Genomic DNA, 27912 nt, shown 5'->3' with positions numbered 1-27912 from the left:
ACTGTGAAAAAGTTGATCTTGAGCTTCTGAGTTAAGGATAAATAGGAATGTATTGCTTTATTGGTAAAACACAAAGTGTTAAAAGAAGCTCTTTGATAATTTTGAGTTAAAATCATATCTATTAGCATGTTTTGGTTCTTGCAAGACTTATATTAGTATTCTTCCAGTTTTTTGCTTCACTCCTGAGCCGTAAACATGGGAAGTACAAAGTTGTTCTGCTGTTATCACCAAATTCACAAATTTTAAAAGCAATTTTTTAGCTTAAAAGTCCTTGAGTAAATCTGCAAGCTGGCAAGGACTTTGTTAGACCTGTTTTTCCCTCTTCTGCTACTTGGGTGCTTGAATTCACGCCCTCCAGAAAAAGCAAAGACACATTCACCTACTTCTTCATTTCACAGACCTGTGTGGGGAGGGAGTGTAATTACCCTGATGCATGTTGAAAACGTTGGGAAGAAAGGTCTTGCCTCATTCGTAAGGAGTTGCAGCTTAGAATATTCCTGTGCCAGCGGCACGTCCCTTGTTCTTGAGCTGATGTGTGTTTCTTTTCTCTTCCAGAGCGCCCAGCAGCAACATTTGGCCTAGAGAATTCCACCAGCTTTGCCTCTTTCACCCTTTCTGATAACCTTGGTGCAAACTTCAACATCTCCTTTTTAATTCGTAGCCGGAAACCCGACGGTTTGCTATTGCAAATCAGCAACGAAACTGAGCCCTGCCTCACCATATACTTGAAGAACGGCAAGCTGAAGATAGAGACGTTATCTACAGATACTGTGACATTTCCAGAAAATTTAGTTGATGGGAGAAGACATTTGGTAGCTCTGTCTTTCCAAGAAGGAATTGTTGGTGCTCACCGATCAGACACATACCTAGAGCTGGGACAGCTCACAGCAAGACCTCTTTTAGCTGGCTATGAAGTGTATGTTGGTGGACACCCTAACCCAGAGAGCGCTGGTGTGTGGGGAGGCTATTTTAAAGGCTGTTTGCAAGACATTCAGCTGAACAGCCACCAAATACAGTTTTTTCAGGTTGAGAACTACAGTCTGCCACAGGAACCCAATGGGACTCAAAATGGTAATCTTGTGAGTGGTTGCATCTCAGATAACACCTGCAAGGTAGGATGCCTCTCCTTCGTCTCCATGTGTGTGCAGTTGTTTATTTTAGTCCTGTGATTATAGAGCAGTTTGACTCTTGCCAATATCAGGAAGATGAGAAGTTTTCTAAGTACTAAAGGACACGTGGTCCCATCTGCTCCTCCTTCAGTCGATACACTACGTACAATTTAAGCGCCACGTTTTCTCTAGCTCTCCTCTAGTTTTGTACTTTGTATAATTTGGGCAGTCCTGCTCTTGTGCTGCCCACCTCTGTTTTGCCAGGCCACACGTGCTTTCCAGACTCCACCCTCTAACCAGTAACCGTTCCAGCTCCTCCCTTTGTCCTCTTTCAACTGCACAACAACCTCTTCTCCCAGGAATTTGTTGCTTCAGCAGCCACAGTTCTGAACTGTCTCCATGGTGCCCTTAGGTCAGAAACTCTCTCTCCTTTACGCCATAAGTGAAGATGGGGAGGCTGTACTCCCTAATGTTGCCCTTTTTGCTCATCGTGCTACAAAGCATTGTCACACCTCTGCTATTAGGTGTGTCCTAGTGACAGAACTTTGTGAGGTTTGCAGGAGCACTGCGGCTTGTTTCATCTGTTTCTCACCTTTGCTTTTGTGCTTTGTTCTTTTCCAAATTGGTGGAGCTCTGCCTAGGGAGTTTCCGTTGATCAGCGCTGCGTACAGGGAAAAGCACAATCTCAGGAATTGCGTGTACAGAGACCCTTGTGCTTCCTTCACTGCTCTTGAGTCACTATTTTAACTGCCCTTCTTTCTTGATTCAAGTGCTGCTTGTAGCAATCTTTGTTGTCACATTTCCTTCTAACAAATTTAGATCCAAAGATGAATTACGCTGCTCCTAAATTTGGCTATTTTGTTTTCCAGTCTGAGCCATGTCAGAATGGTGGCAGATGCATTGTCACTTGGAATGATTTCCATTGCAGCTGTCCAGCAAATTTCACTGGGAAATTTTGTGAAGAGAGAGTCTGGTGTGAAAGTGACCCGTGTCCTGACGCTACCACCTGTGTGGATGTTGTAGCAGGCTATGTGTGTAAGTACTGCTCTGCTTACGTGTTGGTAAAATCCTCACTGTTCACTGTCTGTAATCAATATTCCTAGTTTGTACTCTTGCAATAAATACAAACACAGGCTGCAAAAAGGAAAGGGAGTGATGCCCAGGTACATACTGCTGCGCGCAGCGTGCACTTTATGGATTTGCCAGCGGGTTGTGATAGAGCAGACGTACTCAATGATGTTTTCTTCTGTTACTTTGACTTGATCAGGGAGGAACCTCTCCACTTCTGTGGAGTGATTGGCTGCCTTATCGTTGCAGCAGGACCCCCTGCTCTCTGTAATGTTCAGCCATTTCTAGACTCTCGGGTTATTTCACCAAGCAGGACCCAATTAACTATTGCAAATGCGTCTCAGCTTTCTCCTGAGACAAAACCATGGGGAATGAGGAAAGCTAGTTAGCTACCGATGCCCTGATGTGGAGGGAGCGTTGTCCAGTGGCTAGAAAGTGTGCTGGGACTCGGGCTGTTGGGCTGTTCCAGCTCTGCCACTGGCTGCCTCAGCAGCTTTGGGTGGATTATGGTCCTGACTGACATTCTAGTTTTTCTAGCGGTAAAAGGGGAATAGTTGTATCTTTGTGCAGTGCTGTGAGGAAAATTGCCGCATAAGAGCTGGATATTATTATTAGAGGTGCAAATGTAAACAGGAAGAGCTTTAGGGATGCCAGCAGCTAGGCCTGTAATCCTACTCACACTAAGCTTACTTGATTCTTAAGGGAGAGAACCTACCAGGAGTTTGCCATTGGTCTGTCGCAAACATGACACCGTCTTTCAGATCCCTTATGCTCTACCCCTTTATTTATAGGTCTGGCTAACGCAACATTTAATAGTTATGCTGCCGTTGAATTTACCGCCAATACATCAGTGACCAGGACTCTGAGCAGCCTCCACGTGGATTTCAGAACCAGGGATGAAGATGCTGTTTTGCTTCGGGCTGTGGAAGAAGTGGATTCCCTCCAGATAGCCATTAAGAACTCCTCCCTGCTCGTTGACATCAGGAGTGGGAACAGCATCGAAGGTGTCAGCTTCCTGAGTCAGAAGTCGGTCACGGACGGTGCCTGGCACACCGTCTCTGTGTCTATGGAAGAGCCATCGGCGCTTTCTTCCCGATGGCTGGTTCGTTTGGATGCGTCTGTTAACGTGACCCTGCAGGGAAGCGCTGGGAACCTGGACTTCCTCAAGAACAACGCTCTGATTGTTCTAGCTGAAAATTTCACTGGCTGCCTCGGACAAGTGAAGATAGGGGGCATCTACCTGCCGTTCCCTGCCCACCTCTCGTACCCCCAGCCAGAACAGTTCCAGCGGTCCGGCAGAGGGGCCATCCAGCTGGGCTGCACGGGGGCTGACGTCTGCGCGTCCAGCCCTTGCCTCAACGCTGGCACCTGTGAGGACCTCTTCAACTCCTTCCGCTGTGCCTGCAGAGCTGGCTGGGGGGGGCTGCTGTGCGAGTCTGACATTGATGAGTGCCAGTCAGGCCCATGTGTTCACGGGGACTGTGTCGACGCAGTCGCAGATTTTCGGTGTGAATGCTTCCGGGGATTCATTGGGAAGAGGTGTGACATCAACGTCGATGACTGCGTGCGGCACCAGTGCCTAAATGGAGCGACCTGCATTGATGGGGTTTATGGCTACTCCTGCAAGTGCCCCCCTCGGTACTCAGGACCTCGATGCGAGTAAGTGCCTTGGTTGGTTTGATGCAGGGGCCAGAGGAGCCCCAGATAACCTGGAGTTTTACTTTGGGAAAATTTTTCAGTGCAAGTATCTGGTAGGTAAGCACCTGAATGCTGCTGTGAATTGGAAGATGCTGTCCAGGTCCAAGGTGCTCAGCCTCGAACAGGATAAGGATCCTTCTTTTTCACGCAGGTTATCCCCACGCTACATTTCAGAGCTGTTTAAAGTGCAAGTACTGTAGCCTGTTGTCAGTTCCCTCTTGCATTCCCCAAGAAATCCATCTTGTCCCAGATTTCACTCCCCTCTGGCATATTCCTGTATTTATTTAAACCAAAACGAAACAGAACAAACAGAAAAAAAAATGGTTAAAAAAAAGGTCTGTTTGAATATCCTACTCCTTATCAAATTCATATTGGGAGAAAAAAGTTTCTTTAGCTGTCACCTCACTGCCTGAACTGCTTACCAGTGCACATTTCATGATCCCTCCATGGAGCTCATGTAAAATTGGTGGGAAATCAGTATGGAGCCAGGAGGAGAGCTGGAGTTTTTTTTTCTAAGATCTATAGTTATAGCATTTGTATTAGTTTGGAAAAAAGCCAGCGTATTTTAGTCACAAAGGTATGTCTGGTATCGGTAACGCAAGTGGGAATCAACATGTCACTTAGACTTCCACCCACTTGTGCCTGTTCAAACTGAACATTGAGATAACTGAAGCTGAGCCACGTAAGTGTTTATCTAGCCTACCCAGGCTGAGTTCCTGTTGTTTGCACTTCATTCTGGTGTAGGCAGCTATCTAGCATTTGCATGGTCCTTTCTGTGGCCCAGCTGTGCCACAGGCTGGTGTTCCAGCAGTGTCCTGTCCCTGTTTATGTTTTCATCAGCAAGAACAGACAACGATGTGAGAGAAGTCCTGGTACTGATGCAGCCCCTCCATATCCTCTGGGCACGCTCCGAGCAATACTCTGATATTATGGATGATTTCTGAGACTATTTCCTTCTCCACTTGTGTCAAACTCCTTCCCAGAAATACCAGTGACTGTGCTCACGGCCCTCGCCAGCCCAGTCTCTGCTGAGTACGCTTTTCCCTTCCCCGAAACTCGATGCTTTAAAGGCTGTCTCTTGCTTTTCCCAGATGGCCGTTCCCACCTGAGCAGTGTGGTAAGAACTTCACCTGTCTGAATGGTGGCAAGTGCGTCAGCGAGACCTGGGGAGCCAACTGCACCTGCAAGCCGGGTTTCACTGGGAGGAAGTAAGTGCTGTTTTTCTGGTGCCTGCAGAGGAGCTGGGGCTCTGATTCTTAAATCAGTGGGATAACCGAGCAGGTTCAAACGCCTCATCCTCCATTCAAACAACTGCTCCAAACCTGTAAACTGGCTGTTATTTTTAGAAGAGACAGGCTTGATGTGATCCTGCTGACAATACCAATTTTTGCAGCATGAACTGCGTCCACGTAGTTCTTGTGCCCCATCAGAATCCGTTAACCGCACTGGAGACCCATGCTGGCCGCGGTCAGACAGAAATGGCAAAAGGAGGGGTGGCATGAATGGGGGAAAATTCCGTGCTGTTGGACCCTGGATAAAGCATCTGGAAAGGATGCAACAGGAACTTTTCATAAAAATAAGGATTTGTAGGCTGACTGTTATGTGGCACAAGAACATATGTGAGAAACTTCATTTAATGCTAATACACTTTTCCTTTCCAGTTGTCAAATTAACATAAATGAATGTGATCCGAACCCTTGTCAGAACGGAGGTACGTGTCAGGACTCCGAGAACAAATACGAGTGTGTGTGCAGTGCCAGCTACACCGGAGAGCGCTGTGACGTTAACGTAAGCACTTCTCTTTGCTCGTGGGAGCTCCTGTCTGTTCTTCCAGACTGTGCGTTGCGAGGAGCCTAGCAGAGTCCTGGGGTACCGGGGCGTTAGTGGGACAGCCCGCGCGTGGCGTCGTCCCCTGCGTGTGTCCTGGCTAACGCACACTGGTAAGCACGCTTAGGAAATCGGCTGGTACCAGCAAACCTGAAGTGTGAAATTGTTTTTTCCTTTGCAGTGCTGTTGCATGCTAGTCTCCAGCGTATAAGCAACAGCAGCAAATACTTTTCAGTATCTGCATGGGCTGCGCTGTAGTTTTCAGGGCTGTTTCTGCAACTTTCCTTGGCTTTTATGACTCCTTGGACATAATCAAACTACCGCAGTTGGCGTGTGGAAAGGAGATATTACTTATATCTCCCCCCAGTTTCCTGGAGAATGGAATTCCAGCTGGCATTTTATCTGGGATGAGATACTTACAGAGCACCTTCCCTCTCCAAAGATCACCTGGGTAGAAAGGGATGTGTTTGGAGAGGGAAGTCAGTTGAAGTTAAGCTAAAAGTGATTCAAGTACAAGTGAAAAAGTAGCATCTTTCATCTGCTGAGTCTGCTTCTGGCCGATGGGCCTGGCGGAGGGGCAGCCTCAGCGATGCTTTTCCTTTCCCGCGTAAGCAAAGCGTGGCTGTTTGCAGGTGAACTCCTTCCTGCGTGGAACTTGTTAAGTCACACACTTGCTTTTCCTGTGTAAAGCTCTTGCATGGACAGGCAGCTTGTCTGGTAACCTGGGAATGTGCTAACCCATCCTGCATGACAGGCTCTGCGCCAGGGTGGGGTTTGCTGCTGCTGCTGCTGCTGAGGGTTCTGTGCTGCATGCGCCGCGAGGCCACGCCAGACATCTCCAGTTTGCATGCATGGACTCCTTCGGGCAGCTCTGTCTCCTCTGTCCCAGGACACTTCTTGTAGATTCCTTGCATTCATTTTCATCCTCCTCATGACTTTTGGCAGAACTGTCTGTCTGTCCCTCTTAAAAGGCCAGGGCCTGAGGTGGGGGCAGGGAGCAGGGCAGGCCTGGCGCTTGGCTGCACTTTGGTGCTCTTTCTCCCTCTCACTACAGCAGCGACTAAAGAGCGTGGAAGGGGCAGCGGGGGAGCTGCCAAAAGCTCCTGTGGTGCCGTGCTGCGTGACTAACCTGCATGCTGCGCTCGCCCAGAACTAACTCCTAGCACATCGCCCGAGGCCTGGCAGGCTCAGAGCTCAGCTTGAACTTCAGTCATTCAACAGTGGCCGAGGGACGCGCAGGTACCTGGGAAAGTTCCCTCTGTGCTGTATCGCTTTGTGGCGTTGGCACAGACTGTGTGGCGTGCAAAAGCTGCAAGTAATCAAGCTTGAATTCTTTTGGTTTTAGCTGTAAGGTAGCAGATACCATTTCTAGCAATAAGAAATATTTCTTGGTTTTAGGCTTATTTTCATTTTCAAGCTTTCTTTAATGACAAATTGCCACAATTTTTAAAATTCTTTGTTGTTACGTTCCCTGCCATCCTTAATTCCACCAGATTCTAAAGAATACTCATTCAGCTGCATTTCTCTCCTCAGTACTTGGGCCTTTCGTCGTCTCCATCTCCCCCGTGTACTGACCTTTGTAACACGCTCCCCTTCCTGCTGCAAGTTGTCTTCCAGTCTGTTCCAGGGCATTTTTATGTAGTGTGGACACCGAAGTGTGTGCCTTAGTAATTTGTTTTGAGTTATGAAATCAATGGATCTCGTACTTGCCACTCACTATTTAAATGATTTTAGCCTTTTGTGCTAGGATTTCATAAAGCTCCTGCAAGGTATGTCAGTTCTTGGCTTTGTGTCCTAGTCTTTCCTCTGGCTTTCAGATTTGTTAACTTGTTAAGCCTGGAACTTAGTACACCTCCCTGTCCCAAGATCTTCCAGGAGGTGCTAAATCACAAGTCTGCACATAATGTTGTTGCAGTGGACAGTTGAATAGCTAAATAAATTCCCTGCCTTGCTGTCAGAGGCATCATTGAACTTTTTTTTTTTTAGTATCTTTCCCCTGCTTGGGTAAATTTTCTGTTCTTACTGAAAATTCAAATTCTCATTAACTTGATAATTAATTTTTTTTCTCAGCATTGGTTAGCTGTTTCCCAGTGACACCTATGTATTTTAGTCTAATATCGGTAAGGAGACCCCTTGAAAGATTTCCACCACGGATGCCGAACGTACTGGCATGTAAATCGTAAGGGGCTGTCCTGCTGTGAAAAGCCGTAAGCACAGAGGAGGACATGGAGCGTGTGATGATATTTGCACCATTTCACCTCATCTCACAGTGTCTGAAGTGTTGCTCAGACTCTTACCCACTGCTGTCCTCACGGTAACAAACGGCCCAGCGTGATCTTCAGCAGTGAGTGGCGTGCGAGGCCCAGCTTGCTGTGCAGCAGTTCTGTAGCTCCAGACTGGTCCCATACGTTGTCTGCGGTTAGTTTTGCTGTCTGCGCGCCGGGCAGCTGCCCAGCTCAGTAAATCCTCTCTTTTCTGCCTGGTGGTGATGCTGTCCGTGTGCCCTGCGTGAGTTATTGTAACGGCATTAACTGTTCCGTCGGTAACTCTGTTCCTAACTCTGCCCTGTTGAGACCAGCTTGGCCGCAGCTGCCAGTTAAGGAATGCCATTGATGAGCATCACCAGTTTTGAATTGGAAAGAAAAATTCAGGATGTGTCACTGTTCTGTGTATTAAAAATAGTCCATTTAAAAAATTGTGTTTTGCTGAGAGACTAAAGAATGAACATGAGCATTCTTCGTGCAGGGGTCCTCAGGCCCTGTGCTTGTTCCTTGCTTGTCCTTTTCCATTTGGGTACAGATCTGCTTTTTTTTTTTTTTCTTTTTAAAATTTTTTTTCCCTCTAATCTGACCGTTTTGGGTTCTTCAACTTAAGTTACTGTAACCATGGAGTTTCATTGTTTCTCCATTAATTTCTCTTACAGAAAGGGACGCCAGGTGCTCTCTTCCCCTCCCCAGTAATTGAAGTAGCTGTCCCTGTAGCCTGTGGCTCTTTGCTGCTGCTCAGTATTGGTCTCATATTCATGATTCTCACTGCGAGGAAGAGGCGCCAGTCAGAGGGAACCTACAGTCCCAGCCAGCAAGAAGTGGCAGGAGCTCGGCTGGAGATGGACAGTGTCCTAAAGGTGCCACCCGAAGAGCGGTTGATATAGGCGCTGCCATGCCAAGGAGATGCGCCCACAAGGTCTGCTTTGACCTTGGTCTTTTCCAGCGCTTACAGCAGCAGACCCACCCCATCTCGGTTTCCGTAAGGCATGGCAATGAAGATGTGGACGTAGACGTACAAGGCAGACTGTGTATGCAGTGGCGTTCCAGCTGCTTTCAGCTACTGGAGTCCATTGCGCACCGCTGGCTCAAAGTGAGCCCCCTTACACCCCTCCTTCCTGCCCCACGGCGTCGCCGCAGCCGGAGCGGTTGAGGGGCACCTGCTTTGAAGTCGCTCCGTTCTGCCTGTCAGGCAGCAGCGGCATAGTTCAATCTGCTTGAAAAGGCAGGGTTAAATTAGGCACTAATTTACAGATGAAGATCCATACAGACTTTGAGGAGCGTTGTATAGAGGGTATTTATGACTGGGTTGTATTTACTGCTCTGGTTTTGTCCAGCTGAAACGCACTCAGAGCTTTCTCAGCTCAGGTGTGCGAGGTTCTCACCAGCAGCAGCAGCCGCGAACTCCGCCCCTGTGACAGCCACGGGGTTACCGGGAATTGTCAGGAATTACTGAAATCATTGTACAGAGCAGTGTTGTGTGAAGTGGTGGCTGTTAGACATTCCCAGGGTACCGCACAGAAAGGTGCCGTCAGGCCGTTGTTGGGGGGCTGTGGGCTGGTGCTGGAACTCTCAGCAGTGGCTGTTGCCAAATACTGAACTTGGGGCTTGCACGGGGGGTGAGGGGGGAAGGGGTGAGCAGGAAGAGTCCCCGGGCTGCTGCTGTATTCCCCAGACTGGTGTGATGGGGAGGGGACTGCGGCACAGGGACGGGGGAGCTCTGTCTCGCACTGCTGTCAGCACAGAGCAGCTGAGAGGCGCTGGGGCCGGGGCTGAGGGGTGTGAAATGCAGCACTGTCCCCGCGGAAGCTCTGAGTAACTCCCTGTTCCACCGCAGCAGCCAGTGTGGGCGCATCTTAGCAACTCCTCCGTTGTGGGCGCAGTGGGGGCTGCAGGGGCGGCCCTGCTCCTTGCCGTTGTTGCAGCCACGGCGATTGCCATGAAGAGGAGGAGAGCAACTCAGGGAACGTACAGCCCAAGCCGCCAAGAAAAAGATGGGGCTCGAGTGGAAATGTGGAACGTCATCAAGATGCCACCAACCGAGAGGCTGATCTAAGAACTGGGTGCTGTGTCATCCTTTAACAGCCGTGGAACTGCTGGGGCGGCGCTGTCTGCCGTCGCGAGCTGTGTGTTTGTAGGCCAGGCCTGTAGTGCTTCAAGCTACTTCACAGACAACTGCCTGCTGTTACCTGGCGGGCAGATTCAGCTGCTTGAATGAGCTTGGTTATTGCGGCTCATCCCATACAAGATTTGTCTCAAACTGGTCTGCCAGCAACAGCGGTAAAGTCTGGGAGGGAGGAAAAAAAAAAAAAAAAAAAAAAAGAGTTCTGGAGGGGCCAGCGGAGGAGAGGACGCAAGCAGTGGCTGTGGCAGCAGCGGGAGGATGCACAGAACCACTAATGGTGCCGGGCTGGGTGGCAGCAGCAAGAGACTGCGGGGCTGTCTGGGCACGGCTCAGCCCCGCGGCTGCGGCCCCCCTCAGTCCCACGGGGGCTCAGGGCCGTAGGGGCTGTCACTGCCGGGCTGTCAACATAAAAGGCACCGGGCAAATCAGTGAGGCAGACCTAATTAATGGGGATTAAACCACTGGATTAAAAAATAATGTGACTAATGTGGTTCCAAAAACCATGTGCCCGTGCCTCCTCTGCACCACTAGCACAGGTGACCGATGGATGGGCGAGATTTCCGAGAGCTGCCGCCATCCTTCCGGCACTCGGCCAGAGTCAGTGGGTACCAGTAAGCCAGACAGTAAGTACCGCTGGGCTGTGTTAGCCACGTCTGCTAAAGCTTTTCCTAGCACTAGACTAAACCACAGGAATATTTTAAGTGCCTTTCCGTGACTGCGGTGCTGGTTACAGTACTCGCGTCCCTGAGAGGAGGAGGGTTACGTGTACTGGCGGCTTGCTCTGCCCAGACTCGGGCAGAGGGTTGGGACGAGCAGGCTGGCCCGTGTCCCCGGCTGGCCCGTGTCCCCGGCTGTTCGGAGCTGAGGCTGCTGCCCTCACAGCGCTGGCTGCCTCAGGGCGGGAGCTGCATCCCCACAGCACGGCCCTTGGCGAGAGAGGCGGCGGCGGAACGGCAAGTGGCCCTTGCTGGTGTGGGGCGCGGAGGAGCTCTTGGCACAGACAGGTTTGGGCTTGTCACTACAGAGGCGTGGGATTTAGCTAACTAACAGCAAAATCTGTGCTGTAGTGAGAGCAGCATTCGTTCCCACATTGCCCTAAAAACAATATTTATTTTTGTGGCTTTACTGCTCCTCTGCTACTGGTTTAGCTGTTGTGTGTGCACAACATAGCAGAGCCTGTGGAAAGCATGCAGCAGAGCAGGCCAAATAAGGCCCAAAACTATTAACATTTCAGGATAATTACTGCAATTATCAATGAGAAATATTTTAGAGAGCAGTGTCTGCTTTTTCATCTCCAAAATACTATTGATAAGCAGGGTGTGAATCTGCCCACCATAGCTGATTGCCATTGGAAAAATTGCTATTCGGTTTTGCTATTAGATTTTTTTTTTTTTTTTTAACCTGTAGCTGTAAATTTTTCTGTAATTCTAAGCAAAGGGAAGAGTACAAAACTACTGATCAGGTCTGTCTGCTTAAGAAGAGGTCTTCTGCATGCATGCAACTGCTGACGTAAGATGGAGAAAGAATGAAAATTTTGGTTAACAGAAAAAAAAAAAACCACCAAGCTATTGGGATACAAGACAATTAATATTTTCTGTGTAAGGTCACTTTCCCTCTAACACTGCGGAAAAGGTGAAAGAGCGAGTGGTGATCCTACCTGGTCCATGGTCTGGAAAGGAGTTGGCCGTAGCACTGCTAAAGAAAGAACCTAACAGCAGTGCAGGGAGCTTGCTAGCGCTTTTATTTATTAACACCCCCACTGCTGTTACTTCTGGGATGACTGATGTGCTCTGTGTATTGGCCGCCTGCTGCTTGGGAAGGCCTAGCGCCCTTTCAGAGTAGAGTTACACCGCCCTGTCACCTTGCTGCAGCAGCGCGCGTTGTCCCGCACCCCTTCCGAAAAAGGTGCGTGCAGGTTTGCTCAGCAGCGCGTGTGCAACAGGAACACGAACAAACGAAGCGGGCAGCGCTTTACTGGGAGAGCAGGTCTGAAGGGGCAGGGTCCGGTGGCTCTGGAGAAATAAAACTTCACCCTTGGTCTGCGTCTGCCCCTGCCCTCAGGCTGGGGTGGGGTTGTCTCCCGTGGGACCGGACGCACGGCCCGGGGCGACAGCAGGGGGCTTCTCCGGAAGCCTGGGCGCTGCAGCGTGGCCTTCACGTCAAGGCACAGGTACAAGCGGTTTTCTTCATCCCGCGGTGACTTGCAACAAACCTCAAACAAGCTCAGAATCTGCTCAGGCCTGAGTAACCCCCAGGTCGTTGCCGGGAGAGGCGCGTACGTCTGCCTGCCCGCTCCGCTCCATTCTTGTGTCTAGTGTAGGGAAATGAAGGCAGCACCAAGAGCCGCATCACTCCAGCCTGTATTTGAGACCACCAGAACTGTGGTAAAAGAACTATTACCAAGGCACTGAAATTCCCTGAAAGGTAACAAGCAGCTGCAAACCCCCCCCAGTAAAGATCTGAAGCCCAGCAAATCGCAAGCACCGAGCCCGCAGCCCCCGCGGCTCCCGGCAGTCAGCAGGACGCCGGCTCCGTCGCTTTCCAGGCTTCGCAGGGCGGGTGTGTTTGTTTCAAGCACCCAAAGCCAGTACCAGCAAAAGTGTTGAAATACTTTGTCAGTGTCTTGAGCATTTCTGCAAAATAATTTATGAAAGAGATTGTTTTTTTCAATAATGAACTTAACTTTCTTTTGATATTTAATTTTTGAATATATTTTTTCACAAAACTAGATTTGCTGTAGTTAATGATCATGATCCTGATTTCTTTTGTAATTGTAAATTTTGTAATTTGTAAAAAATAAATTAGAATGTCCTTCAAAAGAACTTTACAATAAAATTTGGTTAAAAATAGCCCTAGTTACCTTGACTTGTGACTGGGTTTTTCCTGAAGAATAATCTGATGGCTAGATGGCCGATTTTGGTCTCTAACACACAGTTTGCACACCTGCAGACCTCAGTGCCTCCTCTACAGTTAAAGTTTTATTAATTTCTGATTATTTTTATTTGTCACACGCTAGAGCTCCACGGACGGACCCAAACGGAGCAGATCCGCGCCACGGCCAGCACCGAGCTGTTGTAGAACCGTGGCGGGGGCTGCCAACCTGCTGCGTTTGCCGTTCTCCCGTAGGGAAGCCTTTTGCCGTTCCCGAAGGACGGGGGGAGCGTGGCAGCTCGTGTCTTCACTGGTTCACTTTTAAACTACGCAAAGCTGTTAACCTCCAGCAGTTAGCCACACAGTAAAATCAAGAGTTTTCCAAACCTGGATGTTATCGGAAGCAGCAACAAGCAAGCTTCTGGTTCCCTACTGACCAGTGTCATCTGCTGATGCTGGAAAAAATCCCCTTGATCGCAAAGCCTGTATGGTAGGTGTGCAAGGAGCAAAATACATTTAAAAAAAACCAAACCAAACAAAAACCCTACAAGTCGACTAGAATGAAGGCCACAGGGCAAACGGCAGAGCTGAAGGAGCAGTTAGCCATCACTTACGCTCTTGTGAAGATGGTGCGTGAAACGTTCCTGGTTCAGAACAGAAATGTTACTGCGCACAATTCCTTCATCCAGCGACCCTGAACCAGTTTCCTATGGGTGGTTGAAGGAATATTCATTCCCCTGGAATATTGCCGTAGTCTGTCACTGACGGCGTCGGTAACCAGCTCCTCACCAGGAAGAGAACTGGGCAGATGTCGGTCTCCTGCTTGTGCTTTCCCCACCCGTAAAAAGGCCAGGGAGGGAGGGAGGGAGGCAGGGCGGGCTCAGCAGCTCAGCGTAGGCGCTCGCTGCAGGCCAGGAAAAAGGCCCCAGTACGCGCACAGACATCACCGGCCTCTCGTCCTTAACGCGTGTGTGTACGGTAACGAGAGGAAGGGCTTCCGCAACAACGCTCCTGTGCGTCCTGGCAGCTTCCAACTCCAGTGTCGAAAACGCGTCTAACCTAACGAATGAGCAACGTAGAAAAATGGTTTCACCACCTGTACGGCGTCAAACGCGTCAGGAACTTTAAAGGTCGGGGGACGGGGGTTTGTTGTGGTTTGGTTTGTTTTTTTTTGTTTTTGTTTTTTTTTTTTTTTATAAAAGTTATTTCTAAAGGAAGAAAGCATCTGTAAATAAGCAAAGCACTCCCAAACAAGCAAAGACAGTGAGTACAGGAAAATGTACAAAGCTGAATATACAGAAGTCATTGATGGACATCAGGACCACTTTTACACGAGATCAGTAAAAACATCAAAAATATTCTCCATCAGAAAAAAGAAATGTTTTCCACCCGAGCGCGCTCTCCCAGACAAGCACACCTTGTTTAGATCTGGCACCGCTGGGAATGAATCACGTTGGGCATTTGTGAGTTTAAACAAGACAAAAAAACCCCACCTAACTACTGCCCTAGGGAGAGTTTGATTCCTTCATTGTGAGAAGCAGTAAAGCAGTCCCCTGCTTGCACATTCTGCTCCCGAAGTGAGGAAGGTCACCGCCTCCGGCAGCCTGCTGCCTCCTGCTCCTGGATCTCAGCCGTGCGGCCACCCGCCCTTGAGAGCCGCGCGAAGGGTGGTTAATGCCATTGTTGCTAAGTGTTAATACAGCTCAGTGCCTCAAAACGGACCTCAGAATAATCCAAGAGTGCTTTTTGTGTAAAAATCACCTCATCACACAGTCCATAACGCGGGCAGAGTTAAATAACCGGCGATGGCGATGATCTGCAGTGCAACAGAACTACCCGAGTGATTTTCCATTCAGTTACGCGTGTGTAATGGGCCTACTCAGGATCTAATCGGTGAGCGGCATTAAATTTTTTTTTAAAAAAAGAGTATGTGAAAGGCAAATGGCACGGCACACGCAGAACGTTCTGGGGCCTGTACACGTCCACCCGAACTGAGGGAGTTTTATCACCTGGCTCATAGCAAAGGAGATCTGACATTCCAGACTGAATTCATGTGTAACGTTCATACTCCAAACTGTATAAAACAAAATGGAACTATTATTTTACACTTTAAATATTTTACTATGCAATGCTAAAAACCATCTGTCTTCCAACACAAAAAGAAAATACAAATCCAACTGAGTGGCTTGCCAGAGCAACAGTACGTTACAGAAACAATATTAATGTAATACTATGGTCTTTCCCAAACTGTTGGCATTTCAGATATTAAGAGTATTTTTCTTTTGTATTGCACAGACTCAAACGCACAGCCAGCCAGCTTCATACGCCGGAGTAAGAAAACTTCCAGGATTATGTGAATAAAATAGATACGCTGGAAATCAGATAAAGCTTTACAAGAATCTCCCCACGTGTCCAAAATGATTTCCTTTATCAAAGGCTTAATGGTGATGCGATTGCCTCTTCCAGAGGAACGTTTTACACCAGATTGTGCCGAGATACAAACAAAACAGAAAAGCACCACTGAAGTAAAACAAAAATGATCACTGCAAGGACAGCAGGTGTTACATGGGATGCTAAGATTATGATGCCGTTTCTTGAGAATACCATTGCCACAGAGAAGTGTCTCGGAAACCCGAAGGCGCGTACCCTTTAACCTCCTCGCGGCATTTCAGCACGTCACGCCCTCACGGGCCATTTCAAGGTCCAGTTAACATCTCGTTCTACCAGCAAACGCTTCCCACCACCAGCAGGATGAAGATGGAGGTTTTTCAGAGTGAAGGAGCCGAGCGCCTTGCAGACCAGAATGAAATCCCAGTTGCTTCCAGGCAGCACTTAGCACTTCTGGGGTCCAGCAGTGACGGCAGCTGCCGGGCGCCAGCCTCCCAGCTCTGCTGCGCTTGCTCCGCTCAGCCTGGAGCCTGGGTGCTGCTGCTCAGACCAGCACTGTGCCTGCGCTCAGGCCACGCCGGCATTTAACCCAAACTCAGGCGCTGGGAACTTTCATATCCCAATTTTTTTCTCTCTCTTGTTTGTTTGTAATAATCAAGTAAGAGTTTGTTACATCCCATTCATATCCTGTCATTTATAATATTTATATATAATACTAACATACACATATATAAGAACTAGGATACTCTTTATGGCCTCTATTTTCTGATGTATTTAACAAAAACAATCAAATCAACAAAAACCCAAAAAAGAAAAACAATTGCTGGTGTTTCCAGTTTCCCAACGGAGATGCAGGACCAAACCCCGAGCAACTGCTCTGTGCTATGGTTTTGCTGCAATGAGGAATGACGACAATTCTGCACCAGAGATCCCTGTCACCTCTCGGTGTCAGTGTGCTGCGGGAGGGAAATAAAAATCTGCAACAAGAGCTCATCCAAGGCTGTACTAAACCAAAGGGATCCTGTGTCTCAAGACAGGACGGACTCAGCCCAATGGATTAGCTCAGTGCAGTCCGCACGCCTGGGTTTGGTTGCTGCACTTTACGGGTGAAAGCAGAACGCGCTGGCTGTACGTGTAACGCGGGAAAAACTGCACACCATTCAGCCAGGCAGGAAAACCCCACTACGATGTGCCGTGTCGCGCTGCCGGCCGTGCTAAGGACTGAACATACAAGGGGAGGAGTAACTTCTGCATCAGTAGTATTGTCTGAAAAGCTACGTGTGGAAAACCAAACCCAACCCAACCCAACCCCAACCACGCCCGTGCCTGGGTCCATGCACGAGTCATGGGGGCTTTCGGTGGCAGAGAGTGAGGAAGCGGTTGCAGGGACCAGGACAATGGGGGACTCTGAACTCTGGGCACAAAGCGCTTGTCTGTGAATTGCAGCACGGTGATGGTCCTGCAGCTATCCTGGCTCAGCCTTCCATAACAGAGATGCGTGGTTTTATGCTGGCTCAAAAAACAAAAAAACCCTCTGTCAGTTCCAAAGGGACACCCAAAGGCCATTCAGAGAGTTACTCAAAGGTCTCCCATCGCTTTCTGAGCTGTTCCACCTTACCTGGTGTGGATGACACATCTTGCTTTGTCTTTTTTAACAAATCTTCAAATGGATCTTTTGTCTCCTCAGATTTTGAGGACAGTAACGCTGACTCTAAGCCCTTAGCTGGCCTGGAAGGGACCAAAGGGGGCTCACTGGACAGGAGAGCTACTGCTTGTTTGGAATCTACCTTTGAGCTGGGCTGGCCCACCTGTAACGTTCGGGTTTTAGAAGGACCACTCAAACACGCAGGCTGTAGAGAGCTCGTTGGAGAAGGGCTGTGGCCCTGCAGCACTAAGGAGCCAGCTGCTGGCACAGCTGGAGCCTGGCTGAACAAGTTTGGCATGGACAGTGTTGAAATGTTCGGCTGAGGTCTTTGTGGGGGGTAGAAGCTAGAATTAGGCGCTATGAAGCTAGAGCTATAAGCATGACCTAAAGAGGGGGTGAAGGAGCCCCTTGGGGGTCTAACTAGAGACACTGACAGGGCTCCTGGCACTGTTTGCGTAAACGGGTTAGGAGATGGCTGTAGAAAAGGTGGCGGTGCTGGGGAAGGATAACCGAGCGGCTGGACGAACGGCGCAGCCGGCGGAGGCACAAAGTCACTCGCCCCCGAGACAAAGCTGGCTGCAGAAGGTGGAGCGGCTGAGCTTTGCAGGCTGTGGGGACCTTGCTGTGGGCCACTGCTTTGCCAGCTGGCTGTTTTTAATGGATCCAGGAGATCAAGAAGGTAGTCGCTTTCATTACCTGCAGTATCTGTCTTCACTTTGACAGGCTGGAGCATCTCAGCAGTGCTGGCAGCACCAGACAAAAGCTGAGATGGACGAGAGGAAAAATTTACCGACTGCTGGATATCAGAGTCTAAGGACACACTACCAACTCCAAAAGGCTCTGGGATAAGATCTGAAACCAAATAGCTACGTCCTGCAGCGTAGGGGGTGAGAATTTCTGTTGGCCCAGCTGGAGTCTGATGCTTGGAAGCCCTGGGTGCTGGTGGCGGTGGCACTATCCCCAGCTCAGGAGTCTTTCTCCCCTGTGGCCTAGGAATGGTGATGTTCCCTTGAACGGCAGGATTTGAGTCATCCTTTTCTGCAGGAGCCAGAATGCTGTCCCTGCTCCGGGGCCTCCTTGCGATTGGCGGCATGTTACCCAGTGCAGCCAAGGGCCTTTCCGGCGAGCTTTGGGAGTACTTGGTGGGAATAGCCATATCGTCATGACCCATACTCCACAGCTTGTTGTACGGGTGAGACAGCTTCATGGTTGGCACAATCCTGTTCCTCTCAGACACACCAAGATCCATCCTCTGGAAGAAAGCAGAAAAAAAAAAAAATTACTTTTACTGATCTCCCCAGTGCTGAGCATCAGCTTCAAACACAAGTCTGTGTGACAGCCAGCGGACAAAACAGATTCTGAGAAACAAAGCAAACATCTCCTCCTTTAGAAGCAAAGGCTGCACTTCAGTGGGAAAAGTTATTGTCTTATAACTGAGTCCCATTCATTTCTTAATTCAGAAATGAACTTTGAAGTGCATGAACAAATGGCTGGAAAACGGATGCACCCCCCAGCAGTATGGAAATGTTCCTCAGAGGGTAACGGAAGGCAGCCAGCCCTAGTTCTGGGCAAAGCCCCCCAGCACACAGAAACCCTGTCCAAACCTGGTAATCAAACGTGCACCGCTGATCTCCCTCTTCTTTGGGAGTCCGCAGGTCTTCTAGGCTCTTAGCTTGGCTGAGAGGCTGGGCCTGTGTTTCTACTTCTAAGCTAGGGAAAATGTCTTCAAGGAGGTTCACTTCTGTGGCCTTGCTTGAGAGCAGAGGGCTTGGAGCCACAGGCTCTTTGGATTTTTCTGGACTGACCACCTCTTCCCCGTCAGCACTATCAGATTCTTTCAGGGCCCGGTACGGCTGAGGCCTAGGAGAGAAACAAAAATCATCTTGCAAATTACTGTCTTTCTAATTTTTGTTTTAAACAAGTATTTACTAGGGAGCTGGATGGCTTTACAGAAAGCTTTTGAGTAGCAAAGTACAGCTTACATCATGTCGTGAACGGCAGTGTGCGAGCAGTGACCAAGGGCAGAAGGACATACAAGGGTGACGTGGCACTCGCGGGGTTTTTGGAAAGAAAGAAGACGTCGGTGGGAAGCACTCAGAGGAGAGCTGTGCTCATGCAGTTGCAGGCAGGCCGATGAGGGAGCCCTCGGAGCAGAGTAACGGGACGCTGGCTCTCCATTTCGACAGCCTGGCCCTCCCGCTGCTGCTGGGCCCCGTCCGTTTACACAGAAGTCCGAGCACGAGCACCGCAAGTACCCTGTGTTTGCAGGCACTCACGTTCTCTTGCTTCAAGCTAACTCAGCACAGAGCATCATTCAGTGTTTTCCTGCAATAATTGGGAACACTGCGCAGAGTTCCAATGATTACACTGGTGTCATCTTATCAAGAAACACCACAATCCATTATGGAGACAGCTAGTTTACATTTACAGCCCAGGCTGCGTTAGCAGGATGCTTTTCTTGCACATACCTCAGCAAAAAAAATGAACACCAGCAGATCTGCATATTGGTGCTGTGCAGAGAACAGCAGCACAATGCGCATCCCATTAACAACGAGAAGCGCCGTACGTATCTGTGGTGATTGGCGTCTGACTGGCAGCCAGTTTTACTGTGGCATTTAAACAAGGTTTCAATTAAAAGAAAATATTTGTGAGACCTGCAAAAACAGATACTATGGAAGAGCCCTCCTCCTCTTTCTGTATTTTATTACAACATGTCTATATCATGCAAATTTCTGAACAGGCCATCTTACCTCATTCATCACACATAAACAGCAGGCATTCAGCTAGCAACACAAGGAGGTAATAATGCAAGTACAGGACAGACAGCTGACGGTACACGTCCTTAGGAAGGGGGTGGTCTTGCAATTCTTGGGCGTATCTTTAGCCTCTCACATAATACGTGCTCATCTGCTAAGCAGTAGCTCACACTGCAAAAATCTGAGGGGTATTCTGCAGACAAACCATTTTAATGGCCTGGCCTCCCCCCGCACAAACACAAGACATTTTTCTGGCCCTTTGCTACTGAAGCTGGATGTCTGTCTCTCCACGGCCAGCCGCCCGCAGTCAGGTCCCTTCCCGTCACTCTCCGAATCTGCCCCCTGCATCACTCATGAATATCAGCCACTGGAGACTCTGCCAGCAGACTGGCAGCCTCCTTCTCCAGCCTAGCCTAACACAACTGCACCTGGCCACAGCCAACAGAGTCAACCCAACAAACTGCTCCCTGCTCCTTGCACAGTTTTAGCTCCGATTGCACTGAAAACCCTTGGAGGACACCGGCGTGGTGACCCCAGAGTCAGTGGGGGTGCGGTACCTGACAGAACAGAGAGGCTGGGATCAAGCAAGAGGAACTAGAACAAGCTGGTAACTGCACTGCAGTAAGGCTCCCAGGACAACCCGAAAGCACGGCCTGCGCTGCCCAGGGATGGATGGCAGAAGGGCTGGACAGGAACACAAGCAGCACGTTGGAACAAAGGGCAAGTGAAGGGCTGCGTCCCATGGAGCTGGAGGGGATGTAAAACCATCAGCTGCAGAGCATTTCATGCAGGAGTGTGTTTGACATGCCACTAAATATCAAAACAAACAAGCAGGAGAAATGCTGAACATTCATCGAGTGCCGTACAGACTGCAGGAGCATTGCCAAAATCCCACGTATAGGAGCAGGCGCCCTGACCAACACAAAAACCATTGTTCAAAGACAGAATCAACACAATGAAAGAATAAAGGAGAGACCATTCAAAAGGAGCTGAGAAGAAAAAGTTTTCAGAGAAGCCAGAGACAGGATCCTCTTCCTGCTGAAATTCATCATCAGAAGAGTCCTCAGAGAGGAAGACGGTATAGTGTCGCATAGGCTTTACGAGGCTGGGGGAACAGGAAGAGAAAAGGCAGTTACCAAGCTGTCACATTCAAAGCTCCAGAGGAGAGAGAAACCAAGCGATTCAGAGACTCTAAATCATTTCCGAACATGACTGACTGCCACCGCAAAGGGCTCTGCAGGTAGATGTTGAGCTCGACTTTGCAGACGAAGATACAACTCTTCTAAAAACGTCGAGGGTGCCACCCGGTCGGGAAGGGTGCTCAGACCGGCAGTCACGCCCACATTGCAAAAGAAGCCGAGACAGAAACCCACTTTTCCCCACTACATTTTCTAGAGAGTTGGGTGTCTTTTTGTTCTTCTGAAATACATCTTTGCTCCTCAGGTTCTCTGAGCTCCGGCTATGAGCAAACAAACACCAGAGCTACCTCTTTGCTTTACGGACACCATGACTGACAGGCTGACCTGTGAGGCGGGGTACTTGAGGGTAACAATTCCGACTTGTGTCTGGGTTTGAGATCTGAAATTGCTTCACAGTAGCACAAAACCAAAACTGCCCACGGATTTGTATGAAAGGCAGTTTGTCAGGTAAGGTGTTAACCTCAGTGGTTAACCACTTGCAAAGCCTGGCAGAAAAGGGACTCAAGCAAATTCAACCAGTCTAAAAAATCAGGTCGGAAAAGGAGAAGCTGGACACTGCAACCAACAGCTCAAGAGGGCCCGAGCTGCCACTGTGAACAAATGATTATTCACAATCAGGTCAGAGCTAATTAATAAAAAGTCTAAAATAGGGGTGGCGGCGGATGCAGCTGAGAGTGTTAATCCAATCCGTGGCACTCCAATTAAAGCTGTTGCACGGCTGTTCTTTTCCTCTCTTCCTCTATAATAGGCATCCAGGGAAAGTGAGGTGTGCCACAGCAGTAGGAAAAATTTGCTGTAACTTTTTATTAAACTTTTTTTCACCTTTTTTTTTTTTTTAAGAAAGTGACTATAATTCAATTTACAGTAACAAAACCCTCCACCTAAAATAAATCAGAAATCAAAGATACTTTAAAAATATTTCTCTTTTGAACTTACATACACATGTCTTTATCTTAGGAGAGTAAATTACCATTTAACACGATTCTAGAAAATCCAAAATTATTTCCCGAAATCAGGAGCGACAGAATCCCCACACACCGTGCTGATGCGGTTTGGTAAGTGCACAGCACAGATGTACCAGCGCAGTTGCCCGCAAAGCACTGCCTGCGCTGCCTTTTGTTTGCCTCGGACTAGGCTAAATTCAATGCACGGTGTCTGTGTGCACACAGTAAATACATCTGGAACAAACAAAGAAACCAGATAGGATCTTGTTGGCTCGGGCATCAATTGCACTTCTGTGCACGACGCGCAAATGTGATTAAACCTGCAGCAAGCTGATGGGCACCGGTTTCACTGCTGATGCAAGACTCCTTAAACGACAGTGGGATCTCCTAATTAGAAAAAAAGAAGCACTTAACTTTCACTGTTGGTGTGCTCTACAAGAGATTTTGGTCCAAGATAAGGGATTAGCAATCTAAAATAGTCCAGGTTTAAATTTTTTATTAGCTCGAGGCAGCAGAATCCCAAAAAGTGCCTATTCCCTCATTAACCCAATTGGGCACCTCTCCCGCAGGCTGCCACCCACCACTTGCTCGCGTTCCCTGCACAAAGCGCTGTCTCTGAAAAGGCAGGTCGCAGCCAGCCCGCGCCGCGGCGGGCGCTGCCGCAGCCTGAGAGGGAAGAAAGGATGTGTCCGTCACAGCTCCAGCCCTCATCATCTCCACATGACTGCGCCGGCTCCTGCCTACCTAATCTCCCAGCCCAGTTCCCATGCAGATGACTTGCTGATCTCTTTCTAATGTTTAGTTTAACACGTCTGCCGTTAGCACCAGCATATGACAGTACTGACAGCCGTGGCTGTTCCTTTTTAAATATCATGTCAGAAACACGGCGCAATAAAGCCGGGGATGCGCTCCATGGCTCCGCGCACCATTATGATAGTGTGGGTTTCCTTTTTAATGAGGAAGATCTGCATCTCGGGAGCTTTTTTCATGTGTCAGGATGCACGGACAAATCAGCAGCACATCACACTGGCCAAAAATGAAATGCTGACAAATGTAGATATTTCAAATTTAATTGACACCTAAATGTACTTGAGATAGAAAAAATACGTACAGAAAATGTGAGTACAGGACCTGGGAATTAATAAGGAGAATTCTGTAATAATTTTAAAAGATATTTTGGTTATGAGAAAATTAAATTTGTGCATTTTATTAACTGTGTTTGTGTTGCTGATGATAGAGACTATGGTACAAAGGGGTAGTGCAGACTTGTCATTATTCTCCTAAAAAGGGCTTGCCAAATTTGAGAGAGGATTTTTTTTTTTAATTCATATATTTTTTTTTAAAGAACAGCTACACAGCGGCTCTGGGGAATTAAGGAATTTGTCCCTCTTAGACAGTAAAATGAAGAGAATGAGGGATTTGGATGCATGGGCTTTTTCTTGCCAGTATGAAATAGCAGACCTGGGACTGAGGGGATTACCCAGTAACTATTCAATCCGAACAAAGCACGGACCTGTCACTGGAATCCCTGGTCACCAGGTCACCCAAGTGTAAGCTCAGAAAAACATTAAAATATCTATTTGATTTTTAAAGTGTCACTTCGTATACTGTGAATGTTCATAGGAGCAAAATATTTCCAGAAAAACAAAAATATTAGCATAAGGGATATTTTAGAATAAAACAACAAAAAAATTAACATCACAAGTCGTCCAACCAGATGACAAAACCAACAGCTTGTGATCGCTACACCCAGTAAAGGCAGGTAACTAATTGTTCTATACTTTTAATGAACTTTCTACAAATTTTCTACAGACCTGGAAATATTAACAAAGAATTTAAAGTGGGAACACGCTGGATGACACCTCTGCCTGCTCTGACAGATCTAGGTGCAAGATTTGACAAAGCCATTTCACATTTTTGTCCAAATGTGACAAAAATGTGAAACGACTTAGTTCCTCAGAACTAAGGATCTATTCCCCAGTTTCCCCCGCAGGTATCCTGTCTCGTTACGAAGGCAAGCCGCACACATTCCGTAGGCTCACCCCAAAGCAGACAGCAGAAATAGGCCCTAAAATTAAAGTGTCTTGTAACCCATCAAACCAGAAAGGTGGGAGACCCAGCAGGGCCCGGGGTTCCCGAGGGGCAGCCCTGCCTGGTTCTCGTTAGGCTCGGTCTGCAGCTCAACCCCACCGCTCTCTGCACGTTCCCTCTCCATTTGCCGTCCCTTTGCTGGGCGCCTTTCCCGTGGCACCCCCATCACTGCGCCCGGCTTCCTCCGTACCAGTTTCCCCACGGCAGAGGAACCGAAGGGTACCAAGCGAGTCTTGTCTGCTATAGCGCAGTATTTTCTTTCCGACTCTAGCCACCCTTGTTCAAACAGGCACTTGGTGGCTTCGCTTGCTTCCAAGCAGAGATCCTTGCAGCGATCCCATGGAAAAACTTTACCTGCACACATTCTGCGTGGCCGAGCTCCAAGAGCCTGGTTACAGCTGGAATGTAACGTGCTTCGTGAGCCGGCATCATTTAACGCGGCCAGCACGCGGGACTCAGACTGAACTCGGTGTAACAACCGCTACCGCGCTGCAGCCCCTTTTCATCCGTACGATAGAAGGGAAAGCCATTAGCTTCTCCGCCACGTCCTGCGCGGCTCCTGGAAAGCTGTAATGACCGGCCGCGGCACCGCCACGGGTTCAGCCAGCCCCAGAGCCTTCTGATGCGCTGTTAATTGTGAGCCTGGCTCTCTGATTTTCTGTTTTAATTTCCTCCCACTCTGTGTGCCTGGGAAGCCAGCTTGTTGCTGCTCACAGGAGACCGATCCTAGAGCACTCTGGAAGTCTATTCCACATTTAATAGGAAGACTTGCTGTGGTGTAAAAGAGAGCTCAAAAACCTACCTATCTGTTCAAAATGCAACATCTGATTTCTGTGAACAACTAATTTGTGTTGAAGCAGGCATGTCCCACGTGTCTAGGATTGCCCCGGGTGGTAACCCAGCATTTTCTGAGCTCTCATCCACAAATTCTTCCTGTTACCTTAGAACTAAAAAAGTTGTGTTTTTTTTTTTCAATTATACATTTTCGATTTAATCACAAATTTTTAAGACCCATAAACATCACAAACCTTGCACTATTGATAAAATTATTAAAAAAAAAACTGTCTACTGGAATAGAAAAAAATTTCGCTGAAAATTTTGATGGAGGAAACAATAGTTTTCCACCAGCTCTTCTAAATATGATGGCCATTAGCAACAACCAGACATTAGCAATAATCTTGGGTGTTCTTCGAAGCTACTGTTCCCGCCCTCCTGTGCTTCAGTTGAAGATGGATCAAAAAACGAGCACGTATACAGCCAAAACAATGGTTTTGCTTTATACACATTAAAAAAAAAAATAACTAATGAAACTGAAGATACGGATTTCCTAATATCATAAGAAATGCATTAATAAACGTAACACCTGAGAGGATGCCTACGTAGCGGTTTGTTTTCAGACGGCACGCAGCACTACAGACGGCAAAGAGCCTGCCGGTGAAAGTGAGACGCCGTGGCCGGGTGTGGCGCGAGGCGGGCGCGGTGGCCAGCAGCACACCGCCCTGGGGGGCCCGGCTCCACCAGCGGAAGGAGGACGCGAACGCCGCAGTCTGAGCTGAGGAATCACATGTCCTGGGAAATGTCTCTGAAGCCTTCACGTAACTGCTCAAGACCAGAAAGTTAGTGTTAGATTTAAATATAGAAAAAAAACTTCTGATTGAACAGAAGCTCCTCCGCACAAACACACCCCACACACGAACACCTGAAAGAAGGACCTGGCTAATAATCAGCTTTAGAACCAGTGCAATTACGCAAAATATTTTGGTTTAGTTTAAGAAAAGCACCCTCTAAGCACTGCTGCTGCTTTCATGGAATTTCCTCTGATACGCACTCAGAATACTGCAAAGCTGGCAAGTAACACGAGTGAAAATATTCATTGCGGTGCTTTCATTAATTTCAGTATTAGCCGAGAGAGAAAAGAGTGAGAATTTTTTAAAAGAGACAACACTTGGCTTTATGCTTTCATTTCAGAACAAGATAGGAAGATTACTTCTCTCAGGGACAGAAAAAAGAAAGTTTGTGAAAAATGTCACGAAAATCCTGTCTCTAATTACTATGGAAATACGTCAGTTCCTGCTGTGACACTGCATTTGAATGGGATAAAATGTGAAACATCAGGAAGAGACCACAACTGGTACCACACACCGAGTGTCAGTTGTATTAGTGACATGACTTGGTTTTCTTCCACATTTAAAAGATGGAAAAATGTATCCGTAAAATGCTCATGAAGAAAAAATAGGCCAGTTTACAGTTACAAAGCATCTTCATTATCTTTAATGGATTATTGTCAATCACTTTCACAAAAAAAAATTTCATACTCCACCCTGTGAAAGTAGCTGAACTGTAAAGACTCACTAAAACTAACAGCAATAAACTAAAACTAAGTAAAATAATAATTGTAATTCAATCTATTACCAGCATTAGTATAAATATTATGCTTATCATTCATGTTTACATTTATTTCTGTTCTGATACTGACAGGAACTGAAAATCCATGTTAGCAGTAAGCCACATGGGAATGTCAGGCAGCTTTTGGATCCAAACATGCAGAATCCTTCATGTGAAATGCACATAATGGTTCCATTGACTCAATCGTCCTCCACCTACATGCAGGGAGACTTCATATGAAATATTAAGAAAAATCTTCTATTTTAAAAATTCCTAGAATCTTTGTGCAGGGACAGCTACCACCCTGTAAAAGCACAGGCCCTCCTGGAGGATTTGCAATCTACTCCACAAGAGGGCAACCAAATTCCACTATAACATGGATAAATAATTCAGTAGAATTGAAAAGTGACCACTGATTTCAGCTAAAAGCCATCCAGAGGGACCTTGACAGGCTGGAGAGGTGGGACCCTGCGAACCTCATGGAGTTCAACCAGGCCAAGTGCAAGGTCCTGCATGTGGGTCGGGGCAATCCCAGGCACAAACACAGGAGAATGGATGGGGAGCAGCCCTGAGGAGAAGGGCTTGGTGGTACTGGTGGACAAGAAGCTCAACACCAGCCAGCAGTGTGTGCTTGCAGCCCAGAAAGCCAACCCCATCCTGGGCTGCATCCCCAGCAGCGTGGGCAGCAGGTTGAGGGAGGGGATTCTGCCCCCCTGCTCCGCTCTGGTGAGACCCCACCTGCAGCACTGCGTCCGGCTTTGAAGCCCCCAGCATTAGGACGTGGACTGTTGGAGTGAGTCCAGAGGAGGCCATGAAGATGATCAGAGGGCTGGAGTGTGTGCGCTTGCAGTCTGTGAGCAGATCCAGTGTGACTTCCTTCGATAAGGCTGCACTGCCGCAACACTGGCCATTTGGAAAATGCTACTCCAAGGACAGCTGTTCAAGGACAGCATCAGAGATGCTTCACGTGCAGGGAATACCAGTTGAATCTCACCACATGACTTGGAAAACGTATACTGGCTCTGTCACCTGCTCTGCTGTTTGTTCCGGAGTGCCAAGCAGGTCTGTCCCTACTCTAACCACATTTCTCACACCACCTTCTTCTAAGATCAACCAGGCAAAATGCACAGTTCTTAAGATTCTCAAATTCTGAACTGGGAGGACGCTTATTCCGACCTTTAAGAAGTACAGCTAATGCCAGTCTCCGCACCCAATCAGAACTTCGGGCTGATGAATCTTTTGTACTTCTGAACAGTTGAAACAGCTACACTCCAAAGAATCCAAATAATTTTAAATCTGAAATGCGTACTGCTGCAGCCTACACGTATGTCTGTCACACACAATAGGGTCTTCTGGGCTATGCTGGGGTGGTTCAATATATCCATTCTCTTTTTGGGGTTTCACTTCATGGCCTATTGTTTAACTCAACTAAGGCAACGTGTTGAGAATATCTGCAACAATGCACAGTGTTGTCTGCTTTGTAAAAAGCACTTTAATATGTGACATTCAGGAAACTGTCTGGAAAAAATCCCTCCAAGGTAA

At 48.1% G+C, this 27912-nt stretch overlaps 2 protein-coding genes across 7 annotated transcripts in view; one reads left to right on the top strand and one right to left on the bottom strand.

Moving 5' to 3' along the window:
- The window catches only part of CRB2 (crumbs cell polarity complex component 2), a 38735-nt gene extending 29174 nt beyond the window's left edge, over positions 1-9561 (top strand). For both annotated transcript variants that reach the window (XM_086763940.1, XM_086763939.1), the window contains exons 8-13: positions 556-1112; positions 1979-2144; positions 2969-3836; positions 4967-5083; positions 5537-5663; positions 8626-9561. In XM_086763940.1, the coding sequence (XP_086620066.1) occupies positions 556-1112; positions 1979-2144; positions 2969-3836; positions 4967-5083; positions 5537-5663; positions 8626-8853 (2063 nt within the window). In that variant the 3' untranslated portion in view covers positions 8854-9561. The remainder of the gene's footprint in view (positions 1-555; positions 1113-1978; positions 2145-2968; positions 3837-4966; positions 5084-5536; positions 5664-8625) is intronic.
- Positions 9562-15059: 5498 nt separating this feature from the next.
- DENND1A (DENN domain containing 1A) overlaps positions 15060-27912 on the bottom strand; it is a 197937-nt gene continuing 185084 nt past the window's right edge. For 3 of the 5 annotated variants that reach the window (XM_086763850.1, XM_086763851.1, XM_086763853.1), the window contains 3 exons: positions 20728-20856; positions 18600-18855; positions 15060-18247 (listed from right to left, as the gene is read on the bottom strand). In XM_086763850.1, the coding sequence (XP_086619976.1) occupies positions 16925-18247; positions 18600-18855; positions 20728-20856 (1708 nt within the window). In that variant the 3' untranslated portion in view covers positions 15060-16924. The remainder of the gene's footprint in view (positions 18248-18599; positions 18856-20727; positions 20857-27912) is intronic. The other 2 variants (XM_086763854.1, XM_086763855.1) reach the window with 1 other exon arrangement.

Source organism: Chlamydotis macqueenii, chromosome 20 (assembly GCF_036417535.1).
Source record: "Chlamydotis macqueenii isolate bChlMac1 chromosome 20, bChlMac1.mat, whole genome shotgun sequence".
Lineage (NCBI taxonomy): Eukaryota > Metazoa > Chordata > Aves > Otidiformes > Otididae > Chlamydotis > Chlamydotis macqueenii.
The sequence above is the reverse complement of the archived record's forward strand: the minus strand, read 5'-3'. Positions and strand labels throughout refer to the sequence as shown.